The 20037-nt window shown below is 44.5% G+C and overlaps 1 protein-coding gene across 1 annotated transcript in view; it reads left to right on the top strand.

Moving 5' to 3' along the window:
* Nucleotides 1-20037, top strand: part of gldc (glycine decarboxylase) — a 147513-nt gene that overhangs the window by 43251 nt on the left and 84225 nt on the right. Inside the window, exon 3 of the mRNA XM_033017964.1 lies at nt 14365-14500. Within this exon, the coding sequence (XP_032873855.1) occupies nt 14365-14500 (136 nt within the window). The remainder of the gene's footprint in view (nt 1-14364; nt 14501-20037) is intronic.

The raw sequence follows: 20037 nt of genomic DNA, 5'->3' as shown, positions 1-20037 counted from the left end.
AATGGTTCAGTTAGTATATCCTCATCACCGACTGGAACCACAGTTGGGAACTCTGAGCAGCTGCGAGACTGACATTGCTTTTGACAGTCAAGTTAATTAGAGTCACAGAGTGATACATTGTGGAATCAGACCCTTCGGCCCAAACAGATCAACATATCCCAGCTACACTAGTCCCACCTGCCCGCGTTAGGTCCATATATTTCCAAACCTGTCCTATCCATGTACCTGTCTAACTGTTTCTTAAATGCTGGGATAGTCCCTGCCTATAAAATCTGTTACCCTTCACCTTAAACCTATGTCCTCTCATCCTCAATTCACCTGCTCTGGGCAAGAAACTCTGTGCACTTACCCGATCTATTCCTCTCATGTTTTTATACACCTTTATAAGATCACCTCTCATCCACCTGCACACCAAGGAATAGAGTCCCAGCCTATTCCTCTCCCTATAGCTCAGACCCTCTAGTCCTGGCAACATCCTTGTAAATCTTCTCTGTATCTTTTTCAGCTTGACAACATCTTTCCTATAACATGGTGCTCAGAATTGAATACAATACTCTAAATGTGGCCTCGCCAAGGTCTTATACAACTACAGCATGACCTCCCAACTTCTATACTCAATATTCTGACTGATGAAGGCCAATGTGCCAAAAGCCTTTTTAACCCAGCCTATCTAACTGCGACTCCACCTTCAAGGAACCACGCACCTGCACTACTAAATCCCTCTGCTCTACAACATTCCTCAGAGCCCCACTATTCAATGTGTAGGTCCGGCTCATGTTAGACTTCCTAAAATGCAACACCTCATATTTCTTTGTATTAAATTCCATCTACCATTCCTCAGCCCATCCGGCCAATCGATCAAGATCCTGCTGCACTTTTTCACAATTTTTCACAACCATCTTCACTATCTGTAAAACCAACCGCTTTTGTATCATCTGCAAACTTACTAATCTTGCCATGTTTTTTCTCAACCAAATCCTTGATTTGAAATCACTGAATTCTGGACGGACCTCTTCCAAGTAACGATTTAGACTTTTAGACTTTAGAGGTAGAGCGTGTAAACAAGCCCTTTGGCCCACCGAGTCCGCGCCGACCAGCGCCGCCCGCGTTGGGAGCTCCGCACCCACAGCTCCGCAGCGGCCCAACACTCCGGAGCTCCAAGTGGCGATCCCATGTAAGGCCTCGCCCGCTCCGCGATGTCTCCAGCGCCTCGCCGCCGTTGCTGAAGCTCTGGTCCGGTCCAGCAGGAAAGGCCGCGCCCATCCAGTTAGTAGGCCGCGATGAGGGGGGCGAGGGCGCGACTCAGATAATAGTCGCATCCACGTTAGGAAGTAACTGAAGGACGGTTTTCCCCTTACCATACCCTCTTCACCCACATAAAATACTGAAAAAAACATACTTTAAACATAACAAAAACCAAAAAGACATGCAGACTGTGGGCGGAGGCAGCCAGTAACAGCGCCACCAGATGTCCACATAGGAGATTAGTGGGCAAAATGAGGGCACATGGTATTGGGGATAGAGTGCTGACATGGATAGAGAAGTGGTTGGCAGACAGGAAACAAAGAGGAGGAATTAATGGGTCCCTTTCAGAATGGCAGGCAGTGACTAGTGGTGTACCGCAAGGCTCGGTGCTGGGACCGTAGCTATTCACAATATACATCAATGATTTGGATGAAGGGATTCAAAGTAACATTAGCAAATTTGCAGATGACACAAAGCTGGGTGGCAGTGTGAACTGTGAGGAGGATGCTATGAGAATGCAGGGTGACTTGGACAGGTTGGGGGAGTGGGCAGATGCATAGCAGATGAAGTTTAATGCGGATAAATGTGAGGTTATTCACTTTGGCAGCAAAAACAGGAAGGCAGATTACTATCTAAATGGCGTCAACTTGGGAAAAGGGGAAGTACAACGGGATCTGGGGGTCCTTGTTCATCAGTATGAAAGTAAGCATGCAGGTACAGCAGGCAGTGAAGAAAGTGAATGGCATGTTGGGCTTTATAACAAGAGGAATCGACTATAGGAGCAAAGAGGTCCTTCTGCAGTTGTACAGAGCCCTAGTGAGACCACTTCTGGAGTATTGTGTGCAGTTTTGGTCCCCTAATTTGAGGAAGGACATTCTTGCTATTGAGGGAGTGCAGCATGCAGACAGTCTCTCTCTCCCCACTGTCTCCCTGTCTCCTTCCCCTCTCTCTCTCCACCTCCACTTGAGAGTCTGTCCCTTCGGCACAGAGATTCTCACGGCAGCGGCGCAACGCCTCCGATGCCCCCAACGGCCCGGGACTTGCACTGTCCGGAGTGCTTCATGGCCGGAGCTGCAGCGAGCAACACGCCAGCCCCGCAAACACTCGACTGCTCGGCAAATACATCGCCAGTCCCAGCTCCCCGCATCTGTTCCCGCCGCTGGTTCTGCTCCCATCCCTCCCTCAGCCCCGGCTCTCCAACACCCGTGGACCATGCAGTTTATCCGAGTTTTGACATTTTCGTTGATCACAGAATTTCTCACCACAGAGCATGAGAAATTTCTGATCAGCATGAGGGCGTGAGAGTTTGCTTGAGGGCGTGATTCTCACACTCAAAGCGTGAGAGTTGGCAGCCCTGATGTACACTCTGGAGTTTAGAAGGATGGGAGGGGATCTCATTGAGACATATAAGATTGTTAAGGATTTGCACATGCTAGAGGTAGGCACCATGTTCCCGATGTTGGGGGAGTCCAGAACCAGGGGCCACAGTTTAAGAATAAGGAGTAAGCCATTTAGAACGGAGACGAGGAAACACTTTTTCTCACAGAGAGTGGCGAGTCTGTGGAATTCTCTGCCTCAGAGGGCGGTGGAGGCAGGTTCTCTGGATGCTTTCAAGAGAGAGCTAGATAGGGCTCTTAAAAATAGCGGAGTCAGGGGATATGGGGAGAAGGCAGGAACGGGGTACTGATTGGGGATGATCAGCCATGATCACATTGAATGGTGGTGCTAGCTCGAAAGGCCGAATGGCCTACTCCTGCACCTATTGTCTATTGTTCCAATCAATCTCCCCAAATTCACAACCTCAAATTCCTAGCATAAATGCATACCAATCACAATTTTCCCAAATCGTCATTTTATTTTTCTCTGTGATATTGGCATTTCCAATCTCATCTAACACTTTAATCAGGATGCCAAAAGCATCCAGGTCTCTTTTTGAACTCAGCTCATAAGATTAGAATTAGGGGGAAAAAAAACTTAAAACATCGGTAAGATCAAAAAAACTGAATATTTGCATCTCTCCTCTGTTTATGTCAAAAGAAAACAACGAATAAACAGTTAATTTCCACATAAATAGATAAGCATATCCAAAGAGCAAAGGAAAAGGAAATAACTGTGTGGCTCCACCCCACACAACTGCAATTTCTTAAAGAGACACTACCTCTTAAAACATTTTTTATGTAACATTCACTCACAAGTTGCCACACCTCATTCAATATACTAAATCTCACAGATATTAACACACTTTAAAACAATTAAATTCTCACTCAAAGGTAACACAATTATACACACTTCAAGGAAATTATGCAAACTCTTAAAACTTTTTTTCCACCCAAATACGCTCATAAGCTTGCCCACCATTCCACATGTGATGTACTGAATTAACATGGAATTTTCACAAAGTAAAATGGTCATCACCACAATTAGGTTTTGAAATTGTGAGGTGATTCTCCATTGTTTTCCCTCCTTACCAACAAGCGTAAGGTAGTGTATATAATATAAAAGAACGGATAGAAAAACTTTTCCAAAAGGGGTTAGCCAGAGGCCCATCAAAGAGTCAATGGCGCCACCCTCTCGTTTCCAAAAATCATGCTGTCCCTCTGTATTAACTTTACATCACCCATGTCTTGGCAAGGCCGAAGAAGGGTTTCGGCCCGAAACTTTGCCTATTTCCTTCACTCCACAGATGCTGCCGCACCTGCTGAGTTTCTCCAGCACTTTTGTCTATCCTGGCAAGGCCGCTCTGTTTACTAGAATCTTTGGTTCTGTGGGGACCAATGTGCAGAATTCGGTGCTATGGCAGAGACAATGGGCGACAGTAGTATCCTGTCTCAATGATACTGTGGCTCTGCATTGTTTAACTCTCTCACGGTTGGATTCATTAGTGTTCTTCCTTCCTCTTCTGCATCAGCCCTTTCTCCTCTTTTTTCTCATCTTCCTTTTTAGTCTCCAAGTCGCTATTTGTTCCCCATTGTTCCCCATTTGATTGTAAGCATGTATAGTTCTCTTGCTGACTAGATAGCACGCAACAAAAAAACATTTCACTGCACCTTGGTGCACGTCACAATAAAGGAAACTAACAAACTTGGATGCTACATCAGGGTTCCTCTCCTAAGGTCTTCCTGGAGTTGGCTACCACTTTATTGCTGGGTACGATGGGGTGCCAACGTGTATGGCAGGTTGATGCTGGACTTCCTAATTCACTGGAGATCGCGTGAGGACCTTTTGCCAGTGGATCAAGCATTTTTATTCTGATGATTGTACTGATCAGTCTCTCTACCCTGCCCACCAAAGTCCCTGTGCAATTCTCCAAAGCTGGTTGTATGTGACTGCGCGCTACCCTTTGCTCCAGCTCTGCTTCCAGTCCAATCAATCTCAGTGTCCTGTCACACAGCAAATTCCACTTCCTAAGCAGCCCTCTAAATTTACAACTAGTGCCAATATCTGGTGGCTGGGACTGTTGATTTATCCCCATCTTCACCCTCCCTCTTTCGCCACTTCCTGGCCAGTTTGCGAACCGGGGGGGGGGGGGGGGGGGGTGCACTATCCACAGTTTGTTAATCCAGAAGAGACTGTGTGATGCGAGGAGAGTTAAACATGAGGAGAGGATAGTTGCTTGTTTTAGACTGGCTGCTGGGCAGATCTCCAATGATGACGGCATTCTGAATGTCAATTAAGGTCAAGTTTAAACCCTGGCAGCTGCTGCCTCTAGGTCTGTGACACCTTGGAATACAACAGAAAACAGTTGTCAGCGTCACTGTGTTTATTTAATGTTCCGTCCGTGTTTTTAAAAAGTTGGCGTTCGGTATGCGAGGATGAGGTGGAGAGTATGGATATTTCAGAGGCATGATTGAGAGAGATTGTTGGCAAGTGGAGTGGCACAGTGGCGTAATGGTCAAATTGCTGCCTTGCTGCACAAGACTCAGGTTTGATCCTGACTACGGATGCTGTCAGGTACTTTGGATCCGTCAATCTTCCTGATGGACAAGCCAGAGGGTCTGGGGTGACGGAGGAACTGAAGGAAATCCACATTAGGCAGGAAATGGTGTTGGGTAGACTAATGGGACCTAAGGCTGATAAATCCCCAGGGCCTGATGGTCTACATCCCAAGGTACTTAAGGAAGTGGCTCTAGAAATCGTGGATGCATTGGTGATCATTTTCCAATGTTCTATAGATTCAGGATCAGTTCCTGTGGATTGGAGGGTAGCTAATGTTATCCCACTTTTTAAGAAAGGCAGGAGAGAGAAATCAGGGAATTATAGACCAGTTAGCCTGACATCGGTGGTGGGGAAGATTCTGGAGTCAATCATAAAAGATGAAATAGCGGCACATTTGGATAGCAGTAACAGGATCGGTCCGAGTCAGCATGGATTTACGAAGGGGAAATTATGCTTGACTAATCTTCTGGAATTTTTTGAGGATGTAACAAGGAAAATGGAAAATGGACAAGGGAGAGCCAGTGGATGTAGTGTACCTGGACTTTCAGAAAGCATTTGATAAGGTCCCACATAGGAGATTAGTGGGCAAAATTAGGGCACATGGTATTGGGGGTAGAGTGCTGACATGGATAGAGAATTGGTTGGCAGACAGGAAACAAAGAGTAGGGGTTAACGGGTCCCTTTCAGAATGGCAGGCAGTGACTAGTGGGGTACCGCAAGGCTAGGTGCTGGGACCGCAGCTATTTACAATATACATCAATAATTTAGATGAAGAGTTTCAAAGTAACATCAGCAAATTTGCAGATGACACAAAGCTGGGTGGCTGTGAACTGTGAGGAGGATGCTATGAGAATGCAGCGTGAGTTGGACAGGTTGGGTGAGTGGGTAGATGCAGTTTAATGTGGATAAATGTGAGGTAATCCACTTTGGTAGCAAAAACAGGAAGGCAGATTATTATCTAAATGGTGTCAAGTTGGGAAAAGGGGAAGTACAACTGGATCTGGGGGGTCCTTGTTCATCAGTCAATGAAAGTAAGCATTCAGATACAGCAGGCAGTGAAGAAAGCCAATGGCATGTTGACCTTCATAACAAGAGGAGTTGAGTATAGGAGCAAAGAGGTCTGTCTGCAGTTGTAGAGGGCCCTAGTGAGACCACACCTGGAGTATTGTGTGCAGTTTTGGTCTCCAAATTTGAAGATGGACATTCTTGCTATTGAGGGAGTGCAGCGTAAGTTCACAAGGTTAATTCCCGGGAAGGCAGGACTGTCATATGCTGAGAAAATGGAGCGGCTGGGCTTGTATACTCTGGAATTTAGGATGAGGGATCTCATTGAAACATATAAGATTATTAAGGGTTTGGACATGCTAGAGGCAGGAAACATGTTCCCGATGTTGGGGGAGTCCAGAACCAGGGGCCACAGTTTAAGAATAAGGGGTAAGCCATTTAGAACGGAGATGAGAAAACACTTTTTCACACAGAGAGTTGTGAGTCTGTGGAATTTTCTGCCTCAGAGGGCGGTGGAGGCAGGTTCTCTGGATACTTTCAAGAGAGAGCTAGATAGGGCTCTTTAAGATAGTGGAATGAGGGGATATGGGGAGAAGGCAGGATCGGGGTACTTATTGTGGATGATCAGCCATGATCACATTGAATGGCGGTGTTGGCTTCAAGGGCCGAATGGCCTACTCCTGCACTTATTGTCTATTGTCTGTACAGAGTTTGTATGTTCTCCCTGTGACAACATGAGGTTTCTCCGGGTGCTCCGGTTTCCCTGTATATTCCAAAGACATGTGGGTTTGTTGGTTAATTTGCTTCTCTAAATTGTCTCTAGTATTTAAGATAGAACTGGTGTGAATGTGTGATTGTTGGCCGGCATAGACTCAGTGGGCCGAAGGGCCTGTTTCCATGCTGCATCACTAAACTAAACTAAGGTGAGTGGATTGTGATATAATGAGGTGCATCTGAAGCTATTTAATGGATATATTATTTGGATTTGCATTCACTGACTTGGACAACTCTTGCAAGTTTATTTAAATGCATTCAGATCTGCCTGGCGCGATGATCACCAAAGATACTATGTGTAGGAAGGAACTGCAGATGCTTGTTTACACAATGGACACAAATGCTGGAGTAACGCAGTGGGATAGGCCGCATCTCTGGAGAGAAGGAGTGAGTGACATTTCGGGTCAAGACCCTGTTTCAGACTGAGGGTCAAGCGAGAGGGAAACGAGATATGGAAGGGTACAAGAACATGCATGGTGTGAAACGAACAAATCAAAGCAGATGATGATCAAGGATATGTAGAATGATTCATTGTTGGATGAGGGGAAGGTGACAACGAGGCATACAAACAGTAAAATTAATCAGGACAGTGAAACCAGTCAGAGAACTAGGGTGGGGGAGGAACAGAGAGAGAGGGAAAGCTGGGATTCCTTGAAGCTGGAGAAATCAAAATTCATACTGCAGGGTTGTGAGCTGCCCATGCAAAATATGAGGTGGTGTTCCTCCAATTTGCTTTGGGCCTCACCCTGACAGTGGAGGAGGCCCAGGGTAGACAGGTCAGTATGGGAACGGGAGGGGAGTTATTGTGTTTAGCAACCAGCAACCAGTAGGCCGAGGCGGATTGAGCGAAGGTGATCAACAAAACAATCACCAAGCTGTGCTTGGTCTCACTGACATACAGGAGTCCACACCAGGATCAGCAAATACAATAGATGAGGTTGGAGGAGGTGCAAGTGAACCACTGGCTAACCTGAAAGGACTATCGGGGTCCTTGGACAGAGTTGAGGGAGGAAGTATAGGAACAGGTGTTGCATCTCCTGCGGTTACAGGGGAAAGTATCTGGGGCAGGGGTGGGTTGGGTGGGAAGGGATGAGTAAACTAGGGAGTTGCGGAAGGAACGGTCTCTGCGGAAGGCAGGAAGGGCTGGAGATGGGAAGATGTGGCTAATGGTGGGATCCCATTGGAGGTGGTGAAAATATCGGAAGATTATTGTCTATATGCAACAGCTGATGGGGTGAAAGGTGAGGACGAGGGAGACTGCGCGAAGGGGAACCAGGAGCGGAGCTGCGGTATATCGAGGAGACCCTCGTGCGGGCCTCTTCTATGATGGAAGAGGGGAACCCACGTTCTCTAAAGAATGAGGACATCTTGGATGTCCTGGTGTGGAACACCTCATTCTGGTCGCAGATGCGGCATAGACAGAGGAATTGGGCAGTGGGGATAGTTAGGGAGGCAGAGTGGGAAGAAGTGTAGTCTAGATAGTTGTGGGAGTCAATGGGTTTATAATAGACGTTTATAATAGACGTCAGTCTATCTCTTGTGATGGAGGCAGTGAGATCATAGGTCCCCTGGCGGTCTAGGTACTGTTGGATGAAGTGCATGCCCAGGTTGACTGAATCATCCACAGATCTATTGGCCCGATATGCAAACTGCAGAGGGTCCAGCAGGGAGTTTGTGATATTTTTCAGCTTGGCCAGCACAAGCCTTTCAAGTGTTTTCATGACTACAGAGGTCAGTGCGACAGGCCTGTAGTCATTAAGACAAGTAATCCTTGCCTTTTTGTGGACAGGGACAATAGTGGAGACTTTGAAGCAGGCTGGGACAGTACATGTTTGCAGGGACTGGTTAATCGAGGGGAGGGGAATCGAGTAGGGGAATCGAGGACCAAAGGACATAGGTTCAAGGTGAAGGGGAAAAGATTTAATAGGAATCTGAGATGTAACCTTTTCACACAAGGGGTGGTGGATGTCAAGTCAAGTCAAGAGAATCAAGATAGTTTATTGTCATGTGTCCCAGATAGGACAATTAAATTCTTGCTTGCTGCAGCACAACAGAATATTGTAAGCATAAATACAGAACAGTTCAGTGTGTCTATATAGCATAGACCATATATATACACATAAATAAACAGATAAAGTGCAATAGGCTGTTATAGTTCAGAGTTTGTTTGATGGCGAGTTTAATAGCCTGATGGAGGCTGTTCCTGAACCTGGATGTACCAGATTTCAGGCTCCTGCCAGAGGAGGTACTTGAGGTTGGGACTATCCCAATGTTTAGGAAACAGATACATGGATAGGACAATTTTGGAGGAATATGGACCAAACGCAGGCAGGTGGGACTAGTGTAGCTGGGACATGTTGGCTGGTGTGGGCAAGTTGGGCCGAAGGGCCTGTTCCTACACTGTATCACTCTATGACTCTAGACAAAAACATTTGTGTGGAGCAAGTACTGATCTGTGTGAGGATGAACAACTGTTGATTGCAGCCACACCACAGCATCTGTTGAGCTGACTCAAAATAATTTTAATCTACACTTTGCTTCAATCATTGAGTTGTCTAGTGTAAACACAAGTAAATGCACCAAACGTATGTGCTTGGATTCATATATGTCCGATATTTCTGGATCATAGCCAACCACGAGAAAATATTGCCAGGGAAACAACTGTGTCGCAGTTGGTGTGTAAAGGTTATCCCTTGTTGACAGAAAACACACACAGGCACCTTCCAGCCCTAAATGGCAGCAAGCCATCTCAATTCCAAGTGACTGCCTAAGAAGAATGACAAAAGAAGTTTAATTCTTGGCCTGTCTTTTCGCTCTCCTGTTTGAGAATTGGCTATCAAGCAACCATTTAGAGCTACTCGGTCTTGGATGTCCCGGATGAGACATTGTATTCTAAGTAGCATTTACCTGCTCTTCCAAATTTCTGTATTTTATTCGCCTTTCTCTTTTTAATCCCACGACACATTCTTTTGAATTGCTTGTCCTTTTCCCCTTTGAGTTTTAAACTGAAGGTGTATCAAAAGCTTCACTACGTGTACAAGATTTGTTGTGCTACTTATTCTGGAAGCTTATTGATTCATGTAGAAGTGGGCTACACCTGGACAAATTGTTACTTAAGGCATGAGGCGAAATGGAGACAAGGGAACCATTTTATCTATTTTTTGTTATCTCCAATAATTTGCTAATCATTCTTCCTCACCTGTAGGCTTGCTTTTGCCCCATCTCTATCAGCTAAATCCCCCCAACTCCATCACTCTCAAGACGGGTCCCCACCCTAAATATTGTCTGTCCATTCCTCCACAGATGCCGCCTGACCCACTGTTCTTTTCGCACCTTGTTTTGTTCAAGATTCCAGCATCTATAGTCTGCATTTAATATAGCTGATCTGATTGTAACCTCAACTCTCCCCTAGATTGGAAAATATAGTAACAACATCAAACAGTGCAGAAACAGGCTCGTTAGCCCACCATGACCTTACTGCCCATCAAGAAGCTATCTACATTATTTTCTCCCTATTGTAACCGTCTATAATTTAGCTTCTTCAGACTGAGGGGAGAGGGTAGCTCTCTCCCCTGACTCTCAGTCTGAAGAAGGGACTCGACCAGAAATGTCACCCACTCATTCTCTCCAGGGATGCTGCTTATCTGGCTGTTACTCCATCGTTTTGTGTCTATCTTCGGTGTAAACCAGCATCTGCAGTTCTTTCCTATATATTTTACCGTTCTCTGTCTTCCCTGCCCACATTTTCTGTATCTTGTACTTTCTTGCCACCATTCTGTTCTGCACCAGTCCCAAACCCACCCAGCCCCATAATAGGCCAAAGATAGACACAAGGTGCTGGAGTAATTCAGCGGGTCAGGCAGCATCTCTGGAGAAAAAGGATGGGTGCGTGTCTGGTCTTCAGACTAAAAGTAGGGGGTGGGGAATGAGCTGGAGGCGAGAAAAGACCAGGACAAATCGGGGCCAGTAACAAATGATCTAGGGCAGAGTGGTGCCCTGGTAGGCTAATTGTTGGCTAGGGAAGATATGAGCTCAAGAGGGATACTCAAGAGTAGAGCCATCCTGAACAAGCCTCTGAAAAGTGTTGTACACCTTTGAGCATTGCTCATTTGAAGGCATGCATTGATGGTGTTCAGAGGTTGGAGGACAACTGCCATCAAATGCCATCAAACATGAGGAGGATTGGCTGGATTTAATTGAAGTGAATCATGGACAAGAAAAAGTTTGGAAGGGAAGTCCACTTGCAATGCTCTGCCAGAAAACCTGTCAGAGTGGAGAAAGTTTATTGCAGAAATGCACATAAATACTTAGAACAGAATGTAGGCCATGGATCCTGCTTGCAGATGGCATTGTTGACATATATGGAATTTATCCTATTACTAGACTTAAGTGGAACCCATTGGGTCCCTGTCACACGGGAGTCCTAGCCCCCCCCAATACAACCCGTTCCCCAATGCAATATTCCACCACTCACCCGTTCCCCCAATGCAACCCGTCCCCCCAACGCAATATTGCACCACTCACGCATAGCCCCCAACTGCGCAGGCATGGCTCGTTTCCCCTCATACCCCAGCACTCCCTCCCCCTCTTCCACCCTCCCACTTCTTTCCCCTCTCCTCCTCCCCTCCCCCAATCCATCCATCACCTCTCCCTCCCTCTCCTTTCCCCTACCCTCAGTCACCCCCTCCTTCCTCTCCCTTCCCTATCCCGCTCCTATCCCTCTATCCCCCACTCCTCACCTCCCCTTAACCTCCCCCCCCACTATCCCTCCTGACCCCCCCCCCAACTGCCGTCCTCTCCCTCTATTCCCCACTCCCTACCTCCCCCACTCACAACCTCCTCTCCCTCTATTCCCCCTCCTCCCCCACTTCCCCCTCTCCCTTCCTACCCCTTCCTTTCCCTCAATCCCCCCACTCTCCCTCCTCACCATCCCAGGATCTTTCCCCTCTCCTCCTCCCCTCCCCTAATCCTTCCCTTGCGTCTTCCTCCCTCCTATGTGTATTACATATATAAAGTGTAATACTACAATCATGTATTGCGCTGGGAACTATGCTAATTTTGTGATGGCATCAAGCTACCAACGGATTTGGGTAGCGAAAAGGTTATTTTTCCATTTTAAATGCCTTGTTTAGTTTGTCAGAACGGGTAAGGGAACCCTTCTTGGTTAATTTATTCTTATTGCATTGCCGTTTAAATTTGTTGAAGTTGTTACATTCATGAAGGGCTTGACTATATATTTGGAGAGCTGCACGTCATATATGTGCATTTCGGGAGTTTATTACAGTTCGTGTTATAACTTAAATGCAGTAGCCAATTTACACACAATAGCAATCGGACATGAACTGAGCTGATCAGCTTATTGTTGTTCTTTCAGAAGGTTGACTGAGAGGGCAACGTCGACCCAGACAATATTAGTTAGTCCACAGCCTTGGAAATATCTCCATAGAATCACTGGATGTCTATTTGAGAGCAAGCACAATCTATGTGTAATCGTCGCTGAAGAGACAACATCCAGCACAGTTGCTTATAGCTGATGTTAAAGGAGAGGGAGGTTGCTCAGGAACTGTAATAGTGCAGGAATTGGTTCTGATCCAGGCTCTGAAGACCTGTGACTTCCCATCTGGATGGTGGTGGAATAGCTGGACAGCCAGCTAGAGTAGCAGTTTCCAGGAGCATTCTTATCACTGAGATGGGAGGCCTAGCAAGGGACAGGACTGGGGTATTTCCAGCCTTGTTAGTGCAAGGGACAGGACTGGGGTATTTCCAGCCTTGTTAGTGCAAGGGACAGGACTGGGGCATTTCTAGCCTTGTTCCGCTGGAAGTATCTTGCGATGTTCCATCGCTTTTCACGATTGGTCAGTATTTGCATGACTAGTTTAGATTAGAGATACAGCGCGGTAACAAGCCCTTCAGCCCATCGACCAGTGATCCCCATGCACTGGCACTATCCTACACACAAGGAACAATTTACAATGTTTACCATAGTCAATTAACCTACAAACCTGTACGTCTTTGGAGTGGGGGAGGAAACCAGAGCAACCGAGGAAAACCCACGCGATCACAGGGAGAACGTACAAACTCCGTACAGACATCACCCATAGTCAGGTTCAACCCTGGGTCTCTGACTCTGTAAGGGCCATCACACCAGGAAGTGATTGGGGAGGCTATATGATTGGTGTAGTACAGTAGAGTGTCTGAGAATTGAGGTAAGTAATGCAACTCGGTACAGTTTGCTTAGTTCAGCACTGGAGGACTAAGAGTTTATTGGCCAGATGTGTCCTGTTGCTACAGGATATTTTAATCCAAGTTCCCTTTCATTGCCCCATACAACATATTTATGTGTCACATGTGGGAATTACATAACAATTTTTTTTCAGGGGTGACACATAACAGTGACTAATTTGGAGTTGTTTTCTTTTTGCTCCAGACATTTTTAATGTAAAAAATATGCTTCATCAAAAAATTATATAGACAGACACTTCACTATACACACTTAATATATATATTTTTATACATCTAGTGTATTTTTGAAAATGTAAACAAAAATTCTGGAGCAACAAGAAACAACACCAAATTAGTAGAAACAAGGAACTGTAGATGCTGATTTACAAAAAAGGACATTAAGTTCTGGAGTAACTCAGTGGGTCAGGCAGCATCTCTGGAGAACACCAAATTAGTCATTGTTATGTGTTACTCCTGAAAAAAAAAATTTCTATAGTTGCAAAAAAAACTGGAATTAAGTTAACTCATAGGTAGTAGAGTACAAATAAAGCTCAAGGCATATACATTTGGCACTTAGATGTAAGCACTCTCTGCTGTATGTTTTAAAAGGCAAAATTATTGGCAGGACATATGAGAAGCCGGAAAGGAGATGAAAACGTAACAAGGGACTAAACAGCAGTAACTTTCTTCTTTTAAGTAATTTGAGGGAGAAATTTGCAATTTATTCGACACCTTGATAACTATTGTATTAATCAGCTTTGTTTAGAAAGCTAACGCTAATTGAAATAGTGTCTATATCCTCGCCTCACCATTAAAGGCAAAACTTCAGTCTGCTTTGTTGCTACTGTATTTTAAAAACTTAAAAACTAAATTAAACTATTTTGGTTAAACTTTGGAAATGTTGCGAGTTTTATTGTGTTGTCTCTTTTGTGATAAACATGGCTTGATTTGAAGTTGTCCATCAATCTACTTTAGTTTAGCAAAGTATAATAGGCTTTATGTGCTGTATATAAGTATAAACTAGGCTGAGATTTATTAACTGCAAAGTGTGAAACACTCAACCAATTTTCCGAACTTTTTTTTAGATTTATTCTCATTACCACATTGTGGTATTTTAATTATTTGTTTGTAATATTTCAAGTGAGATCAGTCTAATCGATCTTGTTTTTTTCCCCCCCATAGGTGAAAATGAAATCCTTGCCAGTCTACACAAGATTGCAAGCAAGAATAAAATCTGGAGGTCTTACATTGGAATGGGCTATTACAACTGCTCAGTACCACAAGCAATTATCCGCAACTTGCTAGAAAATGCAGGATGGTAATAAAGCTTTCTCATTTTAAATGTACTCCTTAACTGTCAGAATTCAAGAGTGGTTGTTTCCCTCATTGTTGAATGAATAAATCAAGTGCGCAGTGTACACATCTACAATGATTAGAAGGTGCCAGCTTTCATCTTGCAAGATAGGTGATCTAAGTTGAGGAATAATTGGAATTTGCAACCCTGCGCCAGGGATATGTTTCAATGGTCTGTGCCCCCCAATCTTGAATGCAGTATGGTTGTAAATCTTTGTAATTGCTGAACTCAAGAGGTTTAAAGAAGGTCGAAGGAAGGATTGTAACGCAGGTAGTGGATGGAATCATTTACTGCCCAATGGTGGAAGCAAGTACTCTCAACATTTAAGAAGTATCTCGACGAGCATTTGAATTGCCAAGTCTTAGAAGGCTATGGATCAATTGTTGGTGAATGGGTTTAGTGCAGATAGGTAATTGATAGTTGGTGCGGACATGATTAGCCAAAGAGCCTGTTTCTATGCTGTATATCTCCATTTCTCTTAGATATTGAGGAATGGTCAATAGACAAATTGAAGAACACAAACATCTGTTTCTAGTCACAAATTCAAAAGGAAATCAGGATTGGCTGAATCTATCAAGTAGACACCACATAATCTGCAGTGGATCAGTTGATGTTGCCTGAATTGCAAATAGCCTTGCTGTTAGCTCTGCTATGGCATGTTTCAAAAGCACATCTCTGAATGATGCAAAATCAGTTATCTAGGAAAATATGTTGACACCCTTCACGAAAGAGGTTTTGTGAAACTTGTCAAATATTGCACTTGGCTCATCAACATTAACCCTTACTCTGACTCAATAAAATGCATCCTTTTTTTGCACCGGCAGCCTGCTTAATACTTACCCATACTTGCCTTTAAAGATGTGGAAATCAGTGGCTAGACTGACATATATTTGCACTTGAGAAGATGGGTGCTGGCTATTAGTGAAGGCGTTGGCATTGCGCTACAGGACAGGGAGGTCCATGATTTGTATCCAAGTCTGGAATGCAAAGGAAACAAAAGGTGGAGACAAGGAAATAAAAATTGGCTAAGCTTTACTTAGACTTTGGTGCCAAGACTTATGATTTAAATTGTATAACATTGTTATGTTGTTTTTAGCATTGTGCATTTGAAAGTCAAATTTTCCAGTGGAACGGAATTAACATTTTCAGGATGTATAATATCACTTAGAAATTCAGACTGCTTTCTCTGGCTTCGGTGACCTTTGCGATTGCAAAGGCTACAGAATTGTGCACAGAATTATGTGATTTTTTTCCCCACCCAACAATATTTTCTGAATATTTTCTGACACACATCTGTGTTTGGGACAATTAAAAAACAATAGCAGATACGGGAAACCTGAAAAAAAAAAGAAATTGCTGGCAAAACTCAGCAGGACACATAGCAGTTGTGGAGAGAGAAGCAGTCAGTGTTTTGGTTTTACAGGTACATCCCTTCCTCAGAATGGCCAATACCTTTACTTTTGACTTGGATACAGCAACAGGCCCTTTGACCCAACGAGTCCACACCAACTAGCGATCACCCCACTATTCTACACAGTAGGAACAATTTACAAATTTTTACCAAAGCCAATTAACATGCAAACCTGCGCGTCTTTGAAATGTGCGAGGAAAACAAAGCACCTGGAGAAAACCCAGCGGTGGCAGGGAGAACATACAAACTCCATGCAGACAATACCCGTAGTTAGGATCCAACCCAGATCACTGGCACTGTAAGACAGCAACTCTACCACTGTGCCACCCTGTATACTTGAATTTCTAGGCAAGAGTTCTTGAAGTGCATTTCAGATAATGTCACCAGTGCATCACAAGGCTGACAAGCATGGGGATGATGTGAAAATCAACCTGGGTGTGTACAAAGGATGGCTCTGGGGGATCAGTTACAAACCAATGACAGTAATTGAGATACATGGTCTGGAAAAGGACCAAGGTACATTGGGAGTAAAGTATTTGATTGGGTTAAAGTGATATTTACTTGTTGCACATGTTGAGGATGGGCAGGGTAGAATAAGGGAATTCAGAGCAGATGCTAAACGGAGAGCCGAGGGACGTATTATAATAACAAAAGTGCAGGGGTGAGGTAGAAAATACATTTGGGAGGCATGAAAGGAAAATCCCGTTATTTTAAATCCATGCTGGATAAGAAGCGAGACCATGGAGAGATACAGCACAGAAACAATATCCTTCGGCCCACTGAGTCAGTACTGTTCATCACCAGGCATTTACACTCATCCTACTTTTTTCGGTCTGAAGAAGAGTCCCAACCCGAAACATAACCTACTGTGTTCACCAGAGGTACTGTACTGTCTGACCCGCTGAGTTACCCCATCATTTGTGTCTCTCTTTGTAAACCAATATCTACAATTCCTTGTTTCTACATCTGACTTTAGTACTTTTTTTATATTCTCCCCACTTTCTCATCAAGCTCCCTACATTCTACACACTAAGGTTAATTAACTAGGACAGTTAAACAGTTTTGTGTACATTTTTGTAACTCAACCATCACATCAACCAGCTGTCACCCTGGGGATAGACACAAAGTGCCGGAGTAACTCAGCGGGTCAGACAGCATCTCTGAAGAAAAAGGGTGAGCGACGTTTCCGGTCAGGACCCTCCTTCATACTATGACCATGACGTCCCCGAGGCACATGATACAGCACTATTACACCATCGCAGTTTCATATAACCCCAGAAGTGCTCAAAAAGATGAGTTCAGAGCTGTGGTGGGAGCTATAATTTGGAATATTTGTATTTTTCCTTCATCATGTAAATTTCCTTCATATGATGGAATGTCATTTGAAAAGTCATAACAGTGGAGGGTTAGCTTAATTTGTAAATTATAAAATTATAAGTGAGGCAATTAGAAATAATTTGTTTAAGAAAGCTATTGCTTCCCATTCTTTAGTTGAATCTGTTTGATTCAGCCATGTACTTCCAGTCACAAGACTATATCATGTGATGCTGAATATCAACAGAGTGGACAGTAAGCAAGTATTGTTTTAGCCTCAGAGTAATATTTGAAATGTTCCATCAAATATAATTCATTTTCACTCTTTCTTTCTCCCAATCCCACCATCACGCTCTTTGCAAATGAACTCAATTACATGACTCTTAAGACCCGTGGTTCTAGTTATTAAATGAATTTTGCATTATTTGAGGGGAAAATGATCCCAATTTAGGCACTAATTTAACTCTGTTCCCAAGCCACTCTGCAAAGCTATAATTGTAGCTTGGTAACAAATTGATGACACTGTGGAAATCAGGATCTTTTAACAACCCTCAGTTTCAGTAAGCAAAAACTCGTGGGAGTAGTTTGGCTGGCAGGCAGTCTGCTTAGGTTACCTAGATACACGGAACCGCAGATGCTGGATTACATAAAATAGATAAAGTACTGGAGTACAATGGTTCAGGCAGCATCTCTGGCAGACATGGATAGGTTCGCCAAGGCCTGCTGCAAATGCCTGTTGCTAACCATTTTAACTCCCATTCCCAAACTAGTTTCACTGTTCATATCCCTTCATTATCACCTCTTCCATAGCCAACAATGAACCATTGTGGGCTCTGCCTTTCCTTGGTCATCAGTGCTGGCTCTGGTTTGCTCTGTAGCTTTTCATACCTCTAGTTTCCCTCTCCCCTGACTCTCAGTCTGAAGAAAGGTCTCGACCCGAAACGGCACCTATTCCTTTTCTCCGGAGATGCTTCCAGACCCACTGAGTTACGCCAGCATTTTGTGTCTACCTTCGGTGGAACCCGTGTCTGCAGTTCCTTCCTACCCATACTAACCTTTCTGTCCTGGCTGCCTCCATTGCCAGGGTGAGACCACACGCAAACTGAAGGAACAGTACCTCCATATTCTGCTTGGTAGCTGACAACCCAACGTTATGGACATTTGGATTCTCCAATTTTAGTCATCAACCTCTCCCCACCCCCCACCCCCTCCAGATCCTCCACTCATTTTATCTCCCATTTCTTCCTTATGCCCCAAGTAGATGAACACCCATTTTTCTCACTATCCCACTAAACTGGAGCCAAAACCTGCAGATGCTGGAAATTGAAAACATTAATAGCTTTATTATGAATACCTCTGAGATACCAGCCGGTTATCACATAAATTCTCAGTCCCAGTCCCACTGACTTCTCTATAGGTGCTCTCTAAGTTATAGCGAGCTTCAATACAAACTGATTTAAACACTGAAATAATTTGACCAGTCAAGCAGCACTGGGAGAGAGAAACCAGTCAACATTTCAGGTGGAAGACCATTCCCGAGAGCTGTCCCATTTAACTATAGTTTATCTTTCATTGTGAAATACATTTTCATATCCATCTGATTTCACTTTTGTGCTAAACCAGGGGTCGGCAACCTAAAGCCCCCAGGCTGAATAGCGGCCTGTAACCCGAAATCATCCGGCTCGCAGGCGGATTTTTTCCCCCATAATCATCCGGCCCGCCGAGCGTGCAGTCGAGCTCTACCCCACCTTCTGTGAACACGTTGAAGAAAGAACTGCAGATGCTGGACAAATCGAAGGTAGACAAACTCAGCGGGTGAGACATGCAAGGATTGCATGAGGCTGCCTCACCCGCTGAGTTTCTCCAGCATTTTTGTCTACCTTCTATGAACGCGTGATTTGATGCCTGCCATCATGGACGGGATGGGGGTGGGACCCATATGTACACGTGTTGATGTGGCCCGCCAATCCGCTCACAGACATGCATCCCGGCCCCCATGCAGAACAAGGTTGCCGGCCCCTGTCCTAAAGACACCACACACGGCTGAAGCTGAATGTTTATCTTACAGTGATATTTAATGGTAGGATCTTCGTTTTTTACAATGACAAGGAACTGCAAATGCTCGTTTATACCAAAGATAGACCCAAAATGCTGGGGTAACTCAGCCGGTCAAGCAGCATGCCTGGAGAAGATGGATAGGTGATGTTTCGGGTGAGAACCCTTCTTCAGACCATTAAAAAATAATAATGTATATTAACTAACATTAATTAAATTTCCCCTAGGAATTAGGAAGCCAAAGCGGGATAACATAGAATCATGTGTACGGGTGATCGATGGTCGGAGGGACTCAGTGGGCCGAAGGGCCGGTTTCCATGCTGTATTTCTAAACTAAACTAAGCTAGAATGTTCAAACTGTAGGTCAATAGTAGGCCTGTTCAAAAACATATAATTAATTAAGAAATTACTTCCGCATAAAAAAAGGTGCTAGAGAAACTGTGGTTCAGACAGCATCTGAAGGGGAATGGGCAAATGATATTTCAGGTCGGAACCCTTCTTCAGACTGATGGGAATGAAGGCGAGGAGAAAGCTGAAAAAGCTGTTCAAGAAGGAACTGCAGATGCTGGAAAATCGAAGGTACACAAAAAAGCTGGAGAAACTCAGCGGGTGCAGCAGCGTCTATGGAGCGAAGGAAATAGGCAACGTTTCGGGCCGAAACCCTTCTTCAGACGTGTGAAGAAGGGTTTCGGCCAGAAACGTTGCCTATTTCCTTCGCTCC

The sequence above is a fragment of the Amblyraja radiata genome, chromosome 3, assembly GCF_010909765.2.
Source record: "Amblyraja radiata isolate CabotCenter1 chromosome 3, sAmbRad1.1.pri, whole genome shotgun sequence".
Classification (NCBI taxonomy): domain Eukaryota; kingdom Metazoa; phylum Chordata; class Chondrichthyes; order Rajiformes; family Rajidae; genus Amblyraja; species Amblyraja radiata.
Note: the sequence above shows the minus strand (reverse complement) of the source record. Positions and strands in the feature narration are given on the sequence as shown.